General features: G+C 38.2%; 2 protein-coding genes across 3 annotated transcripts; one reads left to right on the forward strand and one right to left on the reverse strand.

The window, feature by feature from the left end:
- The first annotated feature begins 265 nt into the window (after positions 1 to 265).
- On the forward strand, positions 266 to 9,756 carry RPE (D-ribulose-5-phosphate-3-epimerase). 2 transcript variants are annotated; one of them, XR_014327708.1, is made up of 10 exons: positions 266 to 1,057; positions 5,601 to 5,715; positions 6,092 to 6,232; positions 6,323 to 6,436; positions 6,686 to 6,764; positions 7,285 to 7,394; positions 7,488 to 7,544; positions 8,241 to 8,310; positions 8,410 to 8,522; positions 9,475 to 9,756. XR_014327708.1 is itself a non-coding variant. In XM_082866616.1 (9 exons), the coding sequence occupies exons 1-9, from the start codon at positions 948 to 950 to the stop codon at positions 8,457 to 8,459; spliced, it is 846 nt and encodes a 281-aa protein (XP_082722742.1). In that variant the 5' UTR covers positions 266 to 947; the 3' UTR covers positions 8,460 to 8,525. The 2 variants fall into 2 exon arrangements, 1 of the variants encoding a protein (XP_082722742.1); XM_082866616.1 differs by lacking the exon at positions 9,475 to 9,756 and having other exon boundaries at positions 8,410 to 8,525.
- A 416-nt stretch (positions 9,757 to 10,172) lies between these two features.
- On the reverse strand, positions 10,173 to 12,938 carry LOC114315095 (Pentatricopeptide repeat (PPR) superfamily protein). Its single transcript, XM_028261663.2, has one exon. It carries the CDS (start codon positions 12,820 to 12,822, stop codon positions 10,837 to 10,839), a length of 1,986 nt encoding a protein of 661 aa, XP_028117464.2. The 5' UTR covers positions 12,823 to 12,938; the 3' UTR covers positions 10,173 to 10,836.
- Positions 12,939 to 16,844: the final 3,906 nt, after the last annotated feature.

Raw genomic sequence — 16,844 nt, forward strand, 5'->3', positions numbered from 1 at the left:
GCCACTGGTCATGCTGTCTGTGTGTTGCCAGGTGTTCTACCATAAAGCAGGTTACTTCTACTTCCTGAATAACTGCTCATAATCTTCACAACTGCCTATAACTACCTCCGTCTGTTATAGCCTTCTTTTCTCTTTAGTCTAGGTAAATATGCCACGTGTCCTTTACCAACATATCTTTAAAATCATGTTCCCACTCTTGGGCCACGTTTGGCCATGTCCCCTCACATTTTCAAACATATTGATAGAAGAAATTACCTTTTCCATTGCTACATATGAAATTGCTCTTTAACTGCTTCAACCCTATCCTTGTTCTCATATTAAAATCCACAACATATCACCAATCTTGTGGTCCTTCCTTCAACCATATACTGAATCATATCTCCATGCTTGAACATGTTTATCCAAAAAAAAAAAAAAAAAAAAAATTTTTAATGCCAACGCAAAGTTAGAACTTTTAAATTAACAGTAACAAATCTCTAGTTACTCGTTAGAATAACTCAAATTAAAGATTTTAAAATTTTATCCGTAAATATTTACGGTTGACTAATCCTCAAGGGAGATCAACAATATTGGCATTGCTATCCTCATAATTGGTTTGTTTTGATTTTTTTGATGTTGTCTCCAACCAAAAATTTCCTTTGCATACGTAAGGATTGAGTGCAGTTGCAAACTAACACAACAAGAGAAGGATGATGATGACTAGACTACCACACCAAAAACAAGATGGTGTATGTTTTTGCACATCCCTATGAATACATAGAGGCCAACCATTGCAGATAAGCAAAACATCCCCACAACCTGACACGTGTCAACCTCTTAATTTGTTCTCTATTTTCCTTCAGAATTTTTATCAGTCTTTTCTTTTTTTGCCAAAGATTGGTCAGCGGTAGAGAAAGAAATCAAAGTCACCAAACTTTTTTCTCATAATTGAGAGAGAGAGAGAGAGAATGGCAACAGCTTCGTTGGGTTCGTCAACTCTTGTCCAGTCCCAGATTAAGGGGTTTGGTGCGCTTCAAAAGCAATCTCTCTCTCATCCCAATTCTATCACCTTTACCAGGTACCATATTGGGTTTTTGTCCATTTGATTAATATCTTCGTATTTCTAACTGATTATGTTCTGGTTTGAGAAACCCAGTAGAAAAACCAAATGGGTTCTTTTGACTTGCGTTGAATTGCTTGAATTATGTAGTTGATTAATTGCAGTAGGTAATAATCAAAGGAGGAAACTCTGTTTTTGGGTATTGATGCGTTTGTTCTTATAAAGTGTTAAACACTCAAATAGTTAAATTAATGCACTGAATTTTAGGAAATTTGAACTTGAAAGCTTTGGACTTGAAAGCAGTTAAGTCCAGGGAGTGTGTTAACCTCTTACTTGTTTGACATGTTTGTGTACAAATGGATGAATGGTTTTTTTTGAGTTTTGCTCATTCAGTGTTTGTGAATATGCTAAACTGAACTTCAATGTACTGGCTTGAGTCATAATTATATCTGAACAATGTTTTTTAAATTTTCAGTGAACAGTTACCCAACTTCAATCAGCGTTGAGGAATTTTATTGAAATGATTCTCTAAAGCTCAAAAAGTTGCACTAATTTATCCATTTAATCTCCAAAATTCTCAGACAAATCAATATGCCTGTATATATGTGCAGCAAAATTTGCTTTATCTGCGTTCGAGTATTTCTCATGAAATATTACCATTAAAGATGTGATTAAACAATTCTTGGTGTTTACATGATAGAAATTAGTTGTTCCTTCCATTTCTTTAGGTTCATTCTCAATTTTCAAAGAATCAAGTTTCTGCTCTTTAAGTTTAAAATACTAAGCTATGTTCAGGAGGACTCTCCATGATCTTCGTTCTCTGAGGAAAAATAAATGTGTTTTTGAGGGTGGATGGGTGTTTGTATTTTACACAAGTACCTTGTTAGGAGCGTATACACAAACTTCACTATCTTACCCTTTCTTTGACCCTTCACATTTTTTAGACTTGGCAGTGTTATGTTTGGCTCTATGTCTAGTCACATATGCAATGATGTGTTTTTAATTTCTTTATCCTTTTCTATGGGAGAATAAATTCTTCTACATCTTTCCAATTCGTTAATAACGTGATTCCATCTAATTACCGTGAACAGTTATGCTCCTCAAATATTGAGATATGGTTCTATTTGAGGCTTTAGTTACCATTTGATTTAGCAAGTAGGAGATCTACTTTTTTTTTCTTAGTTATATTTTTCCATGTGAAATAGTAACATAATGTGATCAATGGTGTCATCATTTTCCTTATTTCAATTTATGCTTGGTTTTGTATGTTTATGCTACCAAAGAATGGGAGGTTATTGTAAAAAATTAATGTATTATTGATTGATATAATGTTTTGTATACAATGACTCTCCTATATATAGAAGAGAAAAACATATTCACCTACCACACTCAACTCTCACCTAACACACTTACATCTACCTACCACACTCAACTCTCACCTAACACACTCAACTTTACCTACCACACTTACAGCCCCCCTCAAACTCAAGGAGGATAGATACTAACCAACTTGAGTTTGGAGAGAGTAACAAAACAGAAAAATAAAATAAAATAAAAATGGATAGGAGACACTGTATGGTCGTGTCAGACCGTTGTAGAAGACTGTATGGTTATGGCAGACCGATGTAGAAGACAGTTTATGGGGTCATGTCGGACCGTTGTAGCAGACAATGTTGTGACAGTTTACAGAGTCTTGCTGGACCCTTGTAGAAACTAACCGGAATCAATGTCGGGACAGTTTACAGAGTCTTGTCGGACCCATGAAGGAGCTAACCAGAATCAATGTCGGGACAGTTTACAGAGTCTTGTCGGACCCGTGTAGAAACTAACCGGAATCAATGTCGGGACAGTTTACAGAGTCTTGTCGGACCCTTGTAGAAACTAACCGGAATCAATGTCGGGACAGTTTACAGAGTCTTGTCGGACCCCTAAAAAGTCGCACCCTCAAAAGGTGTGCCCAATCTATCAAAAAGGCGTGCCATCAAAAGGCGTGCCCAATCCATCAAAAGGCGTGCCGGACATGATGGCGAGGCACGTGAGTGCCTTGGCTGGCGCGCCCGTTTGTCGTCTGGCGTCAAGTGGCGCGCGATACGCGTGGCTGCCTCAGCTATTCAACCAAGGTTGATGCTGAGGCTGAGGCAGACAAAAAACTTCTAAAAATCTTCTGAAAAAACTCTTCCTTTGCTGAGAGAGAAACTCTGTAATACTCTGTAACCAACCCGTCTCTGAAACACTCAGCAACATGGCCTCTTCTTTCCGTCCAGCTACCCAGAACATGGCCTCCTCTTCCCGTGGTCTGCTCACGCTCTTTCCAGAATTGAACGAGTCCACAAGAGAAATAACTGGTGCGGTGGCCAGTGAACCTCAACCAAACACCTCTGGTTTTGCTCCGTTGAACTTTCCGATGCGGTCGGTGGAGCAAAAAATGGCGGTGCAAACTGATATTGAGGCCAATCAGTATACTCTGAAGTCATGTGTGGAAACCATGACTGCGGTCACAAACCTGTCGCACAGGCTGCAGAGCAGGACAAATGAGGTACAACAGTTAAACTCCCAGCTGGCTCTGCTCCAACGCATGTATAAGGATGCGCGAGCAGAGATAAGTGTGCTAAAGACAGAAAACAAGGAGCTGAAGCGGAAGGCCACCGTGATGTTCCGATTTGGAGGTCCACCATATGCTGTAGTGGAGGAGCAGGGAGTAGTGATCGTGCCCAGTGGAGTGGGAAACACGGAGGCAACACCGTCAAGGACCGCCCATGACGGAGGCAAGAAGAAAAGACCGGCGGAATAGGCGAAGAAGTGAGGTCGGTGGGTGTCCGTCGGCAGAAAAGAAAACAAATCTTTGGGTGTTTGTGTTTTTTTTTTTTTTTTTTTTTTTGTGTGTAAAATTGTGATCGGGGTTGATCCCTGAGATGAATAAAATATGGTTTGGTGTGCAAAGCTATATATATATATATATTTTTTTTGTGTTTTGTTTTTTGTTTTTTGTTTTTTGTTTTTTGTTTTTTTTTTTTATTGTGAAAAATGGAACACAAAAAAAAAGATAAGATAAATAAATAAAAATTCTATTTTGTGGTGAGGGAGTCGGTGAGGGAGGTGCAAAAGGTGATTAAAAGAAATAAATAAAGAAAGAGTGTGATGATGGATATAGGTATAGATGTAATAAAGGAATGAAAAAAAAGAAATAAATAAAGAAAGAAAAGAAGAAAAGAAAATGGGTTTGTGAATCTGTGCAATATGTTATAATAAACATATATATATATAGATATATATTAAAATAAAAGAAAGTTGAGTGGGTTGATTTAAAAAAAGGATTGTGGGTTTGAAAGTGGAAAATAAAGAAAAGAAAAGAAAGGGGATCATGTGGTGAAAGAAAAAGGAGCTGTGGGTTTGAAAAAGTAAAGTGAGAGAGAGGAATTTCGTTGCAAGTTTTCTGACTCTTCTCAAAAACAACACAGCAGTGTTGACATCCTTGGGCACCACATCAAAGATGAGAGAGAGAGATGAGATGAATCTGTTTGGAACAGCCACAGCCATGTACTTCCCATGGCGATGGAACAGCCACAGCAGCGTTAAACTCCACAAATGCCTTCTCTGGATCTTGATTCCTCAGAAAATTCTTTCCAGATTTCAAATGGGAAATCAATTCATGCTTCCTTGGATCAACAATTAGTTCATTTTCTTGTATTCTACCACTAACAGGAGCATAACTCAGAGTGGGGGCATAAGACTCGATCTTTGTTTGCCTTCTTAGTGCTGCATTGATCTGGCGCAACTGCTCATTCAGCCGTTCCAATTCTCCTCTCCTATGTCTTGCAAGTAGTCCTCCAACTGTGGCCCCTACAAGGGCTACAAATAGCAGTAAGGGCATGTCGAAAGCAGATCTATCAGCCTCACATGTTTCTGCCAGAGCTTCACAAGGCATACGCAACATCAAGGCATTAGTGACAATAAGTGCCACGGCTGGGGATCTTACAGGAACCATCACCTGAGCAACTAAGTCTTCCAGAGTGGTGTCATAATCTACTTGTGTATGGACAGTATCACAAGTTCCTTCTGATACAGAGGTGTTGACATCATTTACTCCTGTAAGCATAGACCGACTGCCTAGCAGTGGCAAAGACATGGAGTTTGAGAGGAATTTGGCCGGAGGAAGATGAGCGGCGGTGAAATACGGCGGCGGAGTGAGGGCGTGTAGAAAACTTTAGCGAAATTTGGTTGAGGTCCGGCGGACGGCTAAGGTGAGGTTGCCGCCCGCCGGTGAAGCGAAAATATTAGGTTCTAAACCTGCTCTGATACCATGTAAAAAATTAATGTATTATTGATTGATATAATGTTTTGTATACAATGACTCTCCTATATATAGAAGAGAAAAACATATTCACCTACCACACTTACATCTACCTACCACACTCAACTCTCACCTAACACACTCAACTTTACCTACCACACTTACAGTTATTTCTCTGCATGTTGCTAGTTAGTTTGCCTTAAGAACTTTCATGGGATCTTGCACTCCATTTCTGATATGTTTTGGTTTATTTTTTATGTATGAATCCAGGAGAAAGTTTCGAGCTATAGTGAAGGCATCTGCTCGTGTGGACAAATTCTCAAAAAGTGACATCATTGTTTCTCCATCAATTCTCTCTGCAAATTTTGCAAAGTTGGGAGAGCAGGTTATATTTTGTATTTTTGATCTGTGCTGCTCTAAATGCTGACTCAGGATTTAGCGCTAGTAGTGTGATTATCATATTCAATTCAACATGTTCATTCTGCTGTATTTTATTGTACAAGTTTGTGCTTTTTATTCACCCAAAAAAAGTTTGTCCTTTTTTTTCTTTAGGCATTTTGAACGTGCTAAAATCCATAGCACTTGCTAAAGTCCTCAGCATGTTCAATGCTTAAAGTTAGTGATTCTGCTAGTGACATGTTTGTCTGAGTTTTCTGCCGGTCATATTTTAATTCTGTATCTGTATTTCCTCAGACATTAATACTTTGAGACGTAGGTTGATCCTTCGTGGGTGCTAGAGTTTGACCCTTATATATATCTAGGTAAAAGCAGTGGAGCTGGCAGGTTGTGACTGGATTCATGTTGATGTAATGGATGGTCGCTTTGTTCCAAATATAACAATTGGGCCTCTTATTGTTGATGCATTGCGCCCTGTAACAGACCTTCCATTGGATGTACATTTGGTATTCTTCAATTTTCATGCCCTAATTAATTCTTTTTCAGGTATGTGTTGATTGACAATATTTTTGCTAATGTGAATAAAATCATTGCAGATGATTGTTGAACCAGACCAGCGAGTGCCTGATTTTGTGAAGGCAGGAGCTGACATAGTCAGTGTCCATTGTGAGCAATCTTCCACCATCCATCTGCATCGCACAGTTAATCAAGTAAGTTTTCCTCTCTGAACTTCTGATTGCATATTCTGTAAGATAGTTCTGATGCCTTTTGTTATACTGCCACAGTGTTAAGGTGCTGGAGAAATATGTGTTTAGTTTTTTTTTTTTTTTTTTTTTTTTTCCTCCCTTTCAGCTTTGATATACTTATTTTCCCATTTAATTCTAATTGGAGATTGCTTTCCGTATTTTTTTGCTACTAGTAATTTCCTTTGACGATTCTTGTCTTTTCTTGTGATTCAGATAAAAAGTCTGGGAGCCAAAGCTGGAGTTGTCTTAAACCCAGCTACCCCACTAACTGCAATAGAATATGTTCTTGATGGTAAGATCTGTTTCTTACCAACCTTTTAGTATTCGTGTAATGCTAAAGTTTTCAAAGACAATTCTCAGAGAAGGATCATCTCTGCCGACTGTCCTGTTCTCTAGACAGTTTTCCTTTTTTATTGATCAGGTGTGGATTCATATATAGCCTCAGTTGATGGAATATGAATAGACTTATATACATATTTAAGAAAAAAGAAGGGAAAAGAAAAGAGGTGATCATGGGTACTTTGCGTCACTGAATATGAAAGTGTAATGGCAAATTGATTCAGATAACTAAAGAGATTGGGATTCGAGCAGCCATTAGTGTAGCAGAGTGAAATATGTGTGTAATTGGAATGTTTTCTAATGTAGATTCCACTAACACGAACTTCGTTCTTATGTAAATCGAGAGACACCATCTTTGTAATATAATGTAGCAAGCATACTTTTTCAGTGGAGAAGATATTAGTGTCATCATTTAGGTTCATGTGGTCAAATGGAATGGAATTGTTGGAATGATATTCTTTTCTTGTTAACAGTGGTTGATCTGGTCTTGATCATGTCGGTGAACCCTGGATTTGGTGGGCAGAGCTTTATTGAGAGCCAAGTTAAGAAAATCTCAGATTTAAGAAAAATGTGTGCAGAGAAGGTATTGCATTCTTATTTCTTGTGCAGTCCTTACAATAAAATGAAAACAATAACATTGTCTTTTTTGTTTTTGTTTTTGTTTTTCTTTTTGCAGGGGGTGAACCCATGGGTCGAAGTAGATGGTGGAGTTGGTCCCAAAAATGCATATAAGGTTCGCCATCTAGAAAGTCCTTTCCATTATATGGAGATCTGCCCCTAAGTAGTATTATCTGCCGGAAACTTTCTTTCTATTGCCAATAATAGTTGTGAAGGAAAATTTTAATTCTTTTTCCACCTTTGTTGTTGAAGTATCGATGCTCAAGTAGCATCTGGATGGTGCATTGAACTCTGTTTTAACATATTTTATAGGTTGAACATGAAGTAGCCCTCTACTTCATGTCACACTCAGGTCTGGTTTGGCAATGACCTTTTTTAGTAATTTTTGCTTTTATGCTGTTTAGGATGAAGTTGTTGCTAAAACGTTGATGTGTTTGGTAAATGCTAAACAAGTTATTTTTTTTCTTAGTGGGAAAGTTGAATGGGTCCTTAGCGTCTTCTTTTCTTTTTTTTTTTTTTTTTTTTTTTTTAGCTTAAAACAAACAAGCTTTTATTTTTGGTTTAATTAGCCAAAAATGGCTAGAAAAGCCAAAACCGAAAGGAGAACTAGATATTTTTGGCTTAATGAATTGAACTTCCTTTAAACTACACTAGGTTCCATTTATTTTATAAGTAAAAACATATCATGATACCTCATTGGATGAGAACAAATTTTTTTCAATAATGTATGAACAATGTCTATACAAGTGGGACGATTAATGACAGGACCTATACATAATATATTCATTTGTAATTGTTATGATGCTGGCAGGTTATCGAGGCTGGGGCCAATGCTTTGGTTGCTGGTTCTGCTGTTTTTGGAGCTAAAGATTATGCTGAAGGTATGGACACATAAGACCTATAAAAGAGAATTTAATTTTATATCATATGAAAAAAAGATGTATTTTTAACCTTTGTTTATTGATACGAATGTGTTGCAGCTATAAAAGGAATAAAAACCAGCAAAAAGCCCGTTGCTGTCGCCGTATGAAACTTTGAAGTCGAAGAGTTCTTATTCAAGTCAATAAGCAGTTCACTTGTCCTACACTCTCATGTATGGTGTTTCTCACTTGCCACATATTCCAGTATTTTTCTTTTTCCTTTCAAGCATGATCCGATCTTTAGAATCAGAACGGAAAGTCAATGTCAAAATTTGGATTCTGAAAAATAAAAATGACAACAAAAATCCTGAATGACTGTAAGTTGTGTGGCATAGTTTCCCTTTAACTGCTATGAAAGAAAGCAAATTGGAATCATTATAAATAGGATCTAAAACAAAGTTGATCTCGGTTTTATAGAATCCTTCAATTCCTGAATGAATTTTCAGTATGATGCGTCATAATGATCAGAGAATAAAGTCTGAAGGGTATTTTGATCTTTTAAGTTTGTTGAAAGTAAAGAACGGCTTGGCCTAATGGTAAGAGTTGCCATTAACGTCTTTGGTGGCGTAGTTTCAAGTCACAGAAACAACCTCTTCATAAATTGATGTAAGGCTCCTCAGATTCCTCTTTAGCTCCCCATACCCTGCTTTAGCAGTAGTTTTGTGCATTGAGTCACTCTTTGACATGTGCTTTTTTAGATTTTTTTTTTAAAAAAAAAATCTAAAAATGCTGATGTATTTGGTAATTGCTAAAAAAGTTGCTTTTTGATAGGCGGGAAAGTTGACTTTTTAAACTTATTTTAGTTGCTTTCAAGGCAGATTTTTGCTTTTGGAATTGTTTAGCGAAAAAACTTCTTTGGCCCATGCCAAATGGGGAGTTTGTTGTAAGTACTATCATACTATAACACCTGTGATGGATGTCTCTGCATCGGGCTTGAGCAAATTGCTTTGCAGATAAGTTATATTTGCAAATTTTCACTAAAATCGTTGAAAAAGAAAGTTGCTCACTGGAAACAGAAAGTCAAAATTTTACTTTTGTGGTTGATAATTTTCAGCTTTCTTGAGCTGCTACTTTTAGTATTTGTCATCCAACCTGATCCAAGCATGATCATCTTTGTATTTGCAGATAACGAGCACAACCAGACAGAGCAGCATATTGCCGACTTCATGTTGTTATCAGATAAAACGGTTGATTTCTCTGCTGTCAGAGGTGAAATTAATAAGAAAAAACATAATTTCTGATCAGGAGTGCTGTTGTGACACAATTTGTGTGGTATATCTCGTATAGGAATATAGTTGTTTCAACCTATTTTTCAGCACTCATCCCTGTAACAATACCATCTCATCAATGTCCTGTTTAATAAAGCATTTTCATGTGTGCATTGTATATTGCACCTTCTGATTGTTATTTTTATTTACTTTTTTCAATTTTATTTTTCTTTTCTGTTCTTTCCTCAAATTATCTACACTCTCTGCGTGTATTGCTAAAACAACGGCATCATGGTGAGTGCATATCTGGCATTGCATTAGTTTTAATTTTGAACACACACATACATGTTTGAGATGCCGTTTTCGTAGAGAGAGAGAGAAACCAAACCAAACTAAGCTTTATGTCCCATCAAACGGGGTAGAGAGAGATGTATGTTACATCAAATTTGCAACGGAAGAAAATTTGTCATTTGTTCCAAGAGAAATTTATGGATGTTGAAACCAAAAAAATGATTCTTTTCCCCCACACATGTACTGTCGTCACCACATACCATCAAAGTTATTTATTTTTTCCTTTTACTATGGAGTGTTGAGATGTTTGCTAGAATAAATTAACCAACAAATTTCGGAAGATTTTAAAGAAGTAATTTGCAGTCAAAAGTCCATCCAAACACCATATCTGTTAGAACCAGTTAAAATTATACATTGCTTTAAAATTTGAATATAAATGTGATTCCCTTCATATGCAACACAAAAATTGCAGGATGGCATTTTTTTCACTATTTTTGTCTGTAAAAAGCCCTACTTTACAAAGAATAAAAGCCGTTGGTTTCGCTTCCGCTTCTTGGGTTTTGGCTCCTCTTTGCAATTCATAGGCTTCTTGAGTTTTGGCTCCTCTTTGCAATCCCCTAGGGCAATTGGTTTCGGTAGTCCCCCAGTGAAGCCAAATGAGCTCGGCTGGCTTCCGTTGTTTTCAGCTCTTAGGCAAACGACAAATTGATGCACGCTCGCGCTAAGTTAAAACATCTTCCTATAACACTCATGGATGTCTTTGTCTTCACAATTTGGTAAGAAAGAACATCAATTCATGACACACTGTTAGAACTCAGTCCATTCCTCTGGCAACAATTGACAGATTAACCATCCTTGTTTGCAGCCCCTCAAAAAGCTCAACAGTCTTTCAGAAGATATCAACCTTCTTTTCAAAAAATAATTATCAACAACTTGCTCTACTGCTCTCCTTCACCACAAAACTATGGTTCATATGACCTAGAAAAGATCATATTAAGGGAAGTTCCAGACACCAAAGACTTGATTTGGATAAATCCTGGGAACACCTGAGAGCTGATTCGAGATCTCCAATCTCTCGATAACCTCTAGCCAAGATCTGGTATATGATTGCATTTTGCATCATACCCATCTTCAGCATGTCTGCATGCAACATCATCATATCAATCATATGCTTCGCTCGAAAATGACCCTGTATAATGACTGCGTAAGTGATCACATCTGGTTTCAAATTGTAATATCGCATGTCTGAGAAAAACCTACTGGCTTTGAAAATCTGCCCGTCCTTGCACAGAGCTTGAATCAAAGATGTATACATAACATGATTCACCTGACTCATTTCACCTCCATTTTGAACAGCTCTAGTTTTCTCTAAGAAAAGCTCGATTGCATCATTAGTTCTTCCATCCTTGCATAGGCCATCAATCAAGCAACTAACTGTGAAAACATTAGGTTTGAGGCCAGCTTCTAGCATCTCCTTATGCAGCCGGAGAGCTGCGTTTACATTACCATCTTTGAAATGTCCATCGATCAAAGCTGTGTAAGTAACAACATCAGGATCAAGGCCTTTGATTACCATTTCTGTGTATAATCCCATGGCAGCCTCCATGTTCCTAAACTTGCAGTAACCATTTATGAGGATAGAGAAGGTGACAACGTTGGGATCTATACCCTTCTCAGTCATTTCAGAACATAACTCCAAAGCCTTCTTCATATTGCCTGCTTTACAATACCCGTCAATTAGTGTATTGTACGTCACGGTGTTTGCAAGGACTCCCTCTTTATTCATTTTTCTTAATAAATCAAACCCTTCTTCCAATCTACCGACATTACAATGACCTTTCATAAGAATACTGTACGTAAACGCATCAGGAGAAATTTCAAACATTTTTATCTCCAAATACATATCCATCGCTGCAGATAGGTTCCCTGCCTTAAAATAGCCATCAATCAAACAATTATACACTGTTAAATTAGGAACAACCCCAAATTTAATCATACAGACAAAATAATTTCTGGCTGCCACCAATTCACCCACTTTGCAGAGCACATCAATTAGGATACCAAACGTAACAACATTAGGCAGCACACCACGACCCAACATTTCTTGATACAAATTGAGGGCTTTTTGTGCATTGGCCATTTTGCAGTACCCGTCCATCAGAGTATTGTAAGTATACAGATTAGGGAGTACACCCGATTCCCTCATCGTCCTAAACATGTTTTCTGCTTCAGACATTTTACTCTCGCTGCACAGACCACGTATTAGAGTTGTGTAGATCACAACCGTTGGTTCAATCCCTTTCTCACCCATTTCATCAAACAACATGTGTGCCTTTGGTATATCTCCTTGATCACAACATCCATCAATCAATACACCATAAGTCACAACATTAGGCGAAGCACCACGTGACACCATGTTTTCGTAAACTTTCCACATCAAATCAAACCTACCCATCTTGACAAACCCATCAAGGAGTGCATTGCAAGCCTGCATTGCAGGCAAATCCGCGATCTTTCCGTACACCCAATAGGCCTCTTCGACAAAACCCATTTCAGATAATGCAATGATTAACACACCAAACACCATGGGAGAGAATTTGGGGGTTTCCAAGCGGCTAAGCAAGTGGAACACAGATGAACAGGCACGATGACGCTTGCGGGTCTGGAGGCGGTTTCGGATGAGGCATTTCATCAAACACCTGGCGTGGACATACAATTTGGCCCTGGTTAGGACGTGAATGATTGCTGGGTAGTGCAAAGTGTTGTTGTGTGCGTCTAGTCTGCTCGAAACGCGTTTGAAGAGTTCTAAGGCTTGGGTTGGGGTCTTGCAGTTGAGGAAAGTGTTGGTGAGGTTAGATGAGAGAGAAGGTGATGGTGAAGATGGGAATGGAGGTGTTGAAGAGATTGATCTTGTGATGATTGGAGTTTTCTTGGTGAAGATCAGAGCTTTCCTTGGCAAGAAAAGCTTCAACATATTTTCTCGGCATAGAAAAGTTCTTCCATCTACGTATGGGTTGCGATTTCCAATTAGGTGGGAGCATACTACGAGATCAATCAAATTTTTATTCTTATTTTTATTTTTTTCATATTCTCACACGAGTAAGGTGTATGAGTATTTACGGGTTGTTTGAGATGACCTAAATAAGTGTATTTTTTATTTTTTTATGAAAAAATATGTAAAAAAGTAGAGAAGTGATGTGATAAAAAAAAGATAAAAAGATAAAAAGATAGATTGTTTTGATGTTGCCAAACTTAGCCTTACTAATGCCGATCTGATTAATTCGTTTATAGCAATTAAAAAAAATGTATTTGCGACTATAAGGGTATGTTTGGTAACGTTTACGTTTTCAATTTATATTTATAAAAATTTTATAAACTGCTTTTTGATTATTTTTTATTTTTTTTAGAAAAACATAAACTACAAACGCGTTTAGTAATTGAGAAAATGTTTAAAAAATTTTAAAAATATAAAAAAGAATGAGAAATGGCAAGTGGCGTCAAGTGGCGGCGAAAGACGGTGGTGGAAAGTAGTAACGGTAGGTGGTGGGTAGCTGGTGGTGGCGGGTGGGTGGTGGTGGTGGGTGGGTGGGTGCGGTGGTAGGTGGTGGGTGGTAGTGAGTGGGAGGTGTGGGTGGTGGTGGCAGGTGGGTGGCGGGTGGTGGTGGGTGGTGAGTGGCCAATGGCGGGTGGTGGTGGGTGGCGGGTGGTGGTGGTGGGTGGGTGGGTGACGATGGCGGGTGGTGGGTGGTGGCGGGTGGTGGTGGGTGGCGGGTGGTGGTGGTGGGTGGGTGGGTGACGATGGCGGGTGGTGGTGGTAGTGGCGGGTGGTTGTGGGTAGGTGGCGGGTAGTGGTGGTGGGTGGGTGGGTGGGTGACGATGGCGGGTGGTTGGTGGTGGTGGCGGCGCGTGGGTGGTGGGTGGTGATGGTGGGTGGGTGGGTGACGGTGGCGGGTGGGTAGTGGTAGCGAGTGGGTGTGGTGGTGGTGGTGGTGGGTAGTGGGTGGTGGTGGTAGGTGGGTGGCAAGTGGTGGTGGTTGTGGGTGGTGGTGGCAGGTAGGTGGCGGGTGGTGGTGGGTAGGTGGGTGACGATGGCGGGTGGTAGGTGGTAGCGAGTGGGTGGTGGTGGTGGTGGTGGGTGGTGGGTGATGGTGGTGGTGGTGGTGGTGGTGGGTGGGTGGCAGGTGGCTGGTGGTGGCAGGTGGCTGGCTGGTGGTGGCAGGTGGCTGGTGAGTGGTGGTGGTAAGTAAGTGGCGGGTGGTGGCGGCGAGCGGTGAACGGTAGTGGCAGGTGGCGGGTGGATGAGAAGTGGGTGGTGGTGGTGGCGAGGGGTGGGTGGTGGTGGCGAGTGAGTGGCAGGTAGGTGGTGGTGGCGGGTGGTAGCAGGTGGGTGGTGAGTGGTGGTGGCAAGTGGTGGTGGAGGGTGGGTGGTGGTGGCGGAAGACGGTGGTGGAAAATGGTGGTGGGTGGTGGTTAATGTTGGGTGATAAAAAAAAAAATTAAAAACTCAAAATGGAAACACATTTTTTGTGTTTTTATTTTTTGGCCAAATTTATAAATTGAGACCACTGATTTATAAATCAAAAATTTTACCAAACAAGTTTTTATTTGAGTTTTTAAAATTTTTGTAAATATAAGCAGAAAACTGAAAACGTAAGTGTTACCAAACGGTACCTAAGTATTTCATTAAATTTATGTTTTATTTTTTAAAATTTTGTTTATCTTTCCTTTTTTCTCTATAAAATTCTACCTAAATCAAAATTAGGATGAACATTGTTATAATTTATTTAATTTCTTAATTATTATTTTTGCATTAAAAAACAATTTCATTGTTATTATTCAATTATCAAATTAAAATTTGATTTTTATTAAATATGTGCATAGCATGATACTTACCCCGCAAAAAAATGTGCATAACATGGTTATTATGTTAGTATTTATGCACTAAGCGGGAAATTTGTTTCTTTGGAAAATAAAAAATTATTTATAAAAAAATAGATAAGTCACAACTTTATTGGTAGTTAATCAAGGGGTTGTTTGGAAAGTCATAGGTTGGCATATTTTTTAATTTTTTATAAAAAAATATAAAATATAAAATATAAATTAAAATTAAAATTATATGATAAAAAGATGATGATAGCGTTTGGTAAAATTTTTTAAATATGATTTGAGAATATAATTGTATTTTGAGTTTATGAGTTTTTGAATTATGATTTGAGTGTAGAAAATTTGTTTGGTTATGAGTTTTAAAAAGAGTTTTGAATTGAGTGTTGAATGTTTGATATAACATGTGAAATAAAAAAATTTGTTTGGTTATGAGTTTTCAAAACTTAATTCAAAAAGTTATAACTTATAACCAAACATATAACTCAAAACTCTATTGAAATTTCTGATCAACATTCATAATCAAACTCTTTTTAAAATTCAATTCAAAAAATTAATTATTAACAAAAAATAACATAATTTTTTTTAATTGAAAATAATTCATAACCAAATACACAACTCAAAACTTTGTTGAAAATTATATTTAAAACTCATAACCAAACTTTTTTTAACATTCAAATAAAAAAAAATGTCATTTTGGTTAAAAAAAAATAATTTTTATATTTAAAAAATATCAAAAATAAATATAAATTTTTTTTTTTAAATAACAGGTGGCAATTGGCGATTGACAATTGCAAAAAAAAAAAAAAAATTACACTGTTCCAGTCAACTGGCCGGATGTCTGGGAGGATGACCGGGTAGACCCAAAATTCAAAAATCTTGTGCTTTTCAGAATGGAAAACAAGAAAGAGAGAAAGTAGCCAACCGTGAAGGAGAATTACATTTTGAAATGTGTGATGAAATCACATTTTGAAAATTTTATCCAAATATGAAATACAAATAGAGAGGTGGAATTACATTTTCAGAACACAACTAAACACAACTGATGTAATTCAAATAAGATAAGTGTAACTAAAATAAGATATGCCAAATGAGCTCCAAATTGAAAAAAAAAAAAAAAAAAAGTAAACAAAAAAAAACCTGAACAGATTTGGAAATAAACGAAGACTGTCAAATTTGGAAATAAAAAAAGAATTTTATTGGTAGTATAAAAGTCGGTGGATACATAGGGATGTAATTTTGGCCCGGCCCATGTCAGGCCTTGCGAGCTCCTGCCAAAAATTGGACCGGGCCGAGTTGGCCCATGGGCTAGAAAACTAAGCTCAGGCCTGTAACAACCCTTATCCGTAATTAGCCACTAATCCGTATTTAATTGGAAGTGTTTACGAAATCATACAGTGGTTCTCCATTTTTGTGTACCAAAAATACATGTTTTGAGGCTTTGAGTACCAAAATTGAATTTAAAGTGCAATTCTGGAATTTTCAGAATTTACGTTGTCCGCTCGAGCGAGGAAAGTCTTGCTCGAGCGTGGAAATCGAGCTCCTAGAAGTTTTCAAATTTTACAGTCCGCTCGAGCGCTACTAAGTTATTACTCACAGTTGGCCTTGAGACAAACAGACGAAGCAGATTAGTCAGACAGAACGCGGCACGTGACCTACATAACACATAATAGATACACACTTGAAACACACGTTCTAATTGTACAAAACTTACGTCGTTGGCTCTTAGTGTGTTTCTAACCTTTAATCCTCATTAAAGGGCCTTAAACATGGCCTGGGAATGCCTAGGATGGAATGTGGATGCAAAAATGCCTTGAAAACCATTTCCTAAATGTTGCTGAAGATAAGGTCCACGCTCGAGTATGGATTACCCCGCCCGAGCAGACATGCAGATATTGAAGCTCCGCTCGAGCGTAAACTTCATCGCTCGAGCGGACTGTAAAATCGACAAAAGTACTGGATGCATGATTTTCACGCTCGACGGGCGCTTGACCCTTCACTCGAGTGTGAGACTCAGAGTCTCACTCGAGTGTGGATTCCCCCGCTCGAGCAGACTGCAAAACACACAAACTTCTGGGTATACGCATTTCATGCTTGAGCGTAACTATCGACGCT

Source organism: Camellia sinensis, chromosome 4, assembly GCF_055761805.1.
Source record: "Camellia sinensis isolate YWXY chromosome 4, ASM5576180v1, whole genome shotgun sequence".
NCBI lineage: Eukaryota > Viridiplantae > Streptophyta > Magnoliopsida > Ericales > Theaceae > Camellia > Camellia sinensis.